The sequence below is a fragment of the Etheostoma spectabile genome, chromosome 6, assembly GCF_008692095.1.
Source record: "Etheostoma spectabile isolate EspeVRDwgs_2016 chromosome 6, UIUC_Espe_1.0, whole genome shotgun sequence".
NCBI classification, from domain to species: Eukaryota; Metazoa; Chordata; class Actinopteri; order Perciformes; family Percidae; genus Etheostoma; species Etheostoma spectabile.
The window spans coordinates 27,823,338-27,826,370 of NC_045738.1; the positions used below are offsets into that span (position 1 = coordinate 27,823,338).

Consider the following 3,033-nt stretch of genomic DNA (forward strand, 5'->3'; position numbering starts at 1 on the left):
AAAAGGCGCAGCAAAGTCTCCCCCCCACCCCCCTCCAAACAGCACTGGAGATTAGGGAGATTTTTTTCCACGGGGAGTGAACTGAAAACTTTGATTTCAAGGTGCTTTTTTCTCTGCTGTTTCTTTTTCTTTTTGTTACCCTGCCATGAGAGACATGGAGGAGGATGATCTTTGATGAACATGAAGGTGCCAGGAGCTGGTAGAGTCCCTTTGTAATTTGTGTCCTCATCGTCGAAGCCAACCCAGCTATTAAGTCCAAAAAAGAGCAGGCAGTTTGAGAAAGAAGACATTTTCAGCTCCGAGATCAGAAAACCTTCCCCCGAGAAACGGGATGATTTTTCCAAACTGACAGACTTGATTCGTTTGTAATTCCTGCATGAGAAGCACCGTGGAAAGTGACGGTCACTATGCCGAGGAGAAAGCAGCAAGAGCCGCGGCGATCAGCAGGTATAACCCGCCCTTCCATAACGACCATTTTCATCCCAGCCTATAGTTTTTAATAAGTGTCAACATGAAAAATATCTCCTTCCACATCACGTTGTTTACTTGTGCTACATGCTGAGATTTATTTGACAACTCTGTTTAAATTTAAATTGTAATCGTAATCGCAATTCAGCCCCTGACCCACAGTTTAAAATGTGTCTAATTGCGCAAATGACGCACATATCTGCGCAATGGCACTTTGAGATATTTTTTTTTTCATCCTCCTTTGCCAGGAAAGTTCTCTTAAGAATAGTGAGATAAACTAAATGGCATGTTATGGGGATAAAAGGGAGCTTTTGAGGTTTAAGAGTGAGTAATGATGAATAATTGACTGGGAAAGAAGGGGGAGAGAAATGGTGAGAGGCGGTTTTTTTTCTTCCTTTCTCTCTGTTTTATTAGAGGATTGCCATCCTTGATTTGATGCGTGATTGATCGCCTGTCATGTGACAGTCTTTGATCTATTCATCCCCTATAAACATCAATAAATCCTTCCATGAAGACCCAGGCTTGTCTGCTAGGTTTAGCCACACACACACAACCCTCCTGTTGTCTCAAAGAGAAACTGAAAAGCATACAAAGTTGCAAATTAGGGTGGAAAATCGCCCTCATTTTATTTTCAGGGACGGTACTAAAAGCAGATGAAAGGATGGTGTGTAGGTTGAATGGATCACAGGGAAAATCAAACCCAAACACTCCTTTAAAATCAGGTGTTTGAGTCTCCTCGTACACCTTTTTAAATGTTGAGGTTTTGCACGTTCCCATACTGTGGGGTGAATTTACCCCACAGTCACTGTAAGAATCAGTCCAGTACTGGAATCGATACCCACTGCTGGAGGGTAGTATAATGTTTGCAATGTGACCAACTGATAAAACCAGGTCCTGGCAGAGGAGCGACAAGGTTGACTTCTAGTGGTTTGGATTTGGACTCCCCCTTTTTCCTCTCGTCTCCCTGCAGCCTTTAAACAAATGTAAATGAGTGACAGGGGTTTCTACCTCTGTGCTAATGAGGCCGAGCCTTTGAAGTTAGGCATTAACAACTGGAGTGAACAAAAGACAGTTACAGAATTTTAAAGAGATTTTGAAATATGAGGTGCAAAGCGAGTCGAACAGGAGGGCCAGCCGACGAAGACTTTGAACTCAGCAGTTGTTTTTTTATTTTTTTATCATTTTAAGCAGGGGAGCTGGTGATGGTGGTGGTGAGGTGGAGGAGGATGAGAAGGAGTGTAGGATGGAGAACTTACAACCGGGGCTTGCTGTCGAAGTTTTCCTTTTTCCTTTGCATTTCTAGCAAAAGCACCTTTTACGGGATTTCAGGCCCACTCTGCAAGGAAAGGACTCAGATTTAGATATCCAGTCTCGCTTTACTTTTCTGTGTGTGTGTGTGTGTGTGTGTGTGTGTGTGAGAGCGAGTGAGGGAGTTTGGGGTTGTTGTTTTGGCGAAATAGCCCAATGTAAAAGATCGGCTGTGGTGTGAGCAGAGGGACTCATGTTAAGGTTTCTGCATGTAGTTGGAGACATGAAAACATGACATTGCTGTGAGCCCTTTCCTCCCTCTCTCTCTCTTTCTCTCTCTCACACACACACACACGCCATTATCCATTACATTGCCCACTGAGTGCCATGCACATCATGGGATGTAATGGTCAATCACAGCTTGGCAGACGGGATGTTTTCCATTCGTCCATGAACATGACAGGCGGTCAGAGATAACGCCCTCCACTCCATGCTCCCAGTAGCAACATATAACACACACACACAGACACAGACACAGACACACACACACACATACACACACACACACACACACATACACACACACTGGACTAGTCTGATGCTCCATTGGGAGCTGGTACTGACCTGTGGCTTCTCTGTGCTGCTGCTCAGAGAGGAAATAGCTCGTGGTGGGACTGAGCATGGAAATCAGAGCCCAGACAATTAAAACAAAAATAACAGACTGGTCTCGACAGAATTAATTTTTTCTGACCTTGTACCTTTTTTTTGTGGACAATATTATTTCCACAACACCAGCAATGGCAAATGTCATAATTGTGGATTGGGAATGAAATGTCTTTCACGGTCTTGTAGCAACTACTAGATTTATGTGTTCCTTATTCTCCTGTAAACTTCTAAATTTCTTAAATATTTAGAGGATTGTTTAGGGAAAATCTTACAGTTACATAAAGACAAATCGGATTTTGTCACATAATGTAATTTATTTTCTCAAATAATATTTTGAAGCCATTGTGCGTGTACATGGTGTTAAGATCCACAGAAAATGGCCAAGACACAAGGCATTTTTTTTTAGACCACATGTAGCTCTCATTACACTTTTTATGTTTTTATAGTTTTCATTTAAGAATCCAAATCCAAGCCGTAAAGCTGAGATGGAAAGAAACCTTGGAAACCTGCATTAGTGAGTGTGTAAAAAAAAAAAAAGTACATAGTGTCTATGTTTTTCCAGCATGCATTTTATAGTGCACACATGCATGTTCCTGTGTGTGTTAGTACACTTGTAGCCTCACTTCATCATTAAACGACTAGATTTAAGGG

General features: G+C 42.2%; 1 protein-coding gene across 2 annotated transcripts in view; it reads left to right on the plus strand.

Annotated features, from left to right (window-relative positions):
- LOC116691117 (teashirt homolog 1) overlaps positions 1-3,033 on the plus strand; it is a 36,783-nt gene that overhangs the window by 2,504 nt on the left and 31,246 nt on the right. For both annotated transcript variants that reach the window (XM_032518482.1, XM_032518480.1), the window contains exon 2: positions 1-447. This exon is cut by the window's left edge and continues 129 nt beyond it. In XM_032518482.1, coding sequence (XP_032374373.1) covers positions 408-447 — 40 coding nt within the window. In that variant the 5' untranslated portion in view covers positions 1-407. The remainder of the gene's footprint in view (positions 448-3,033) is intronic.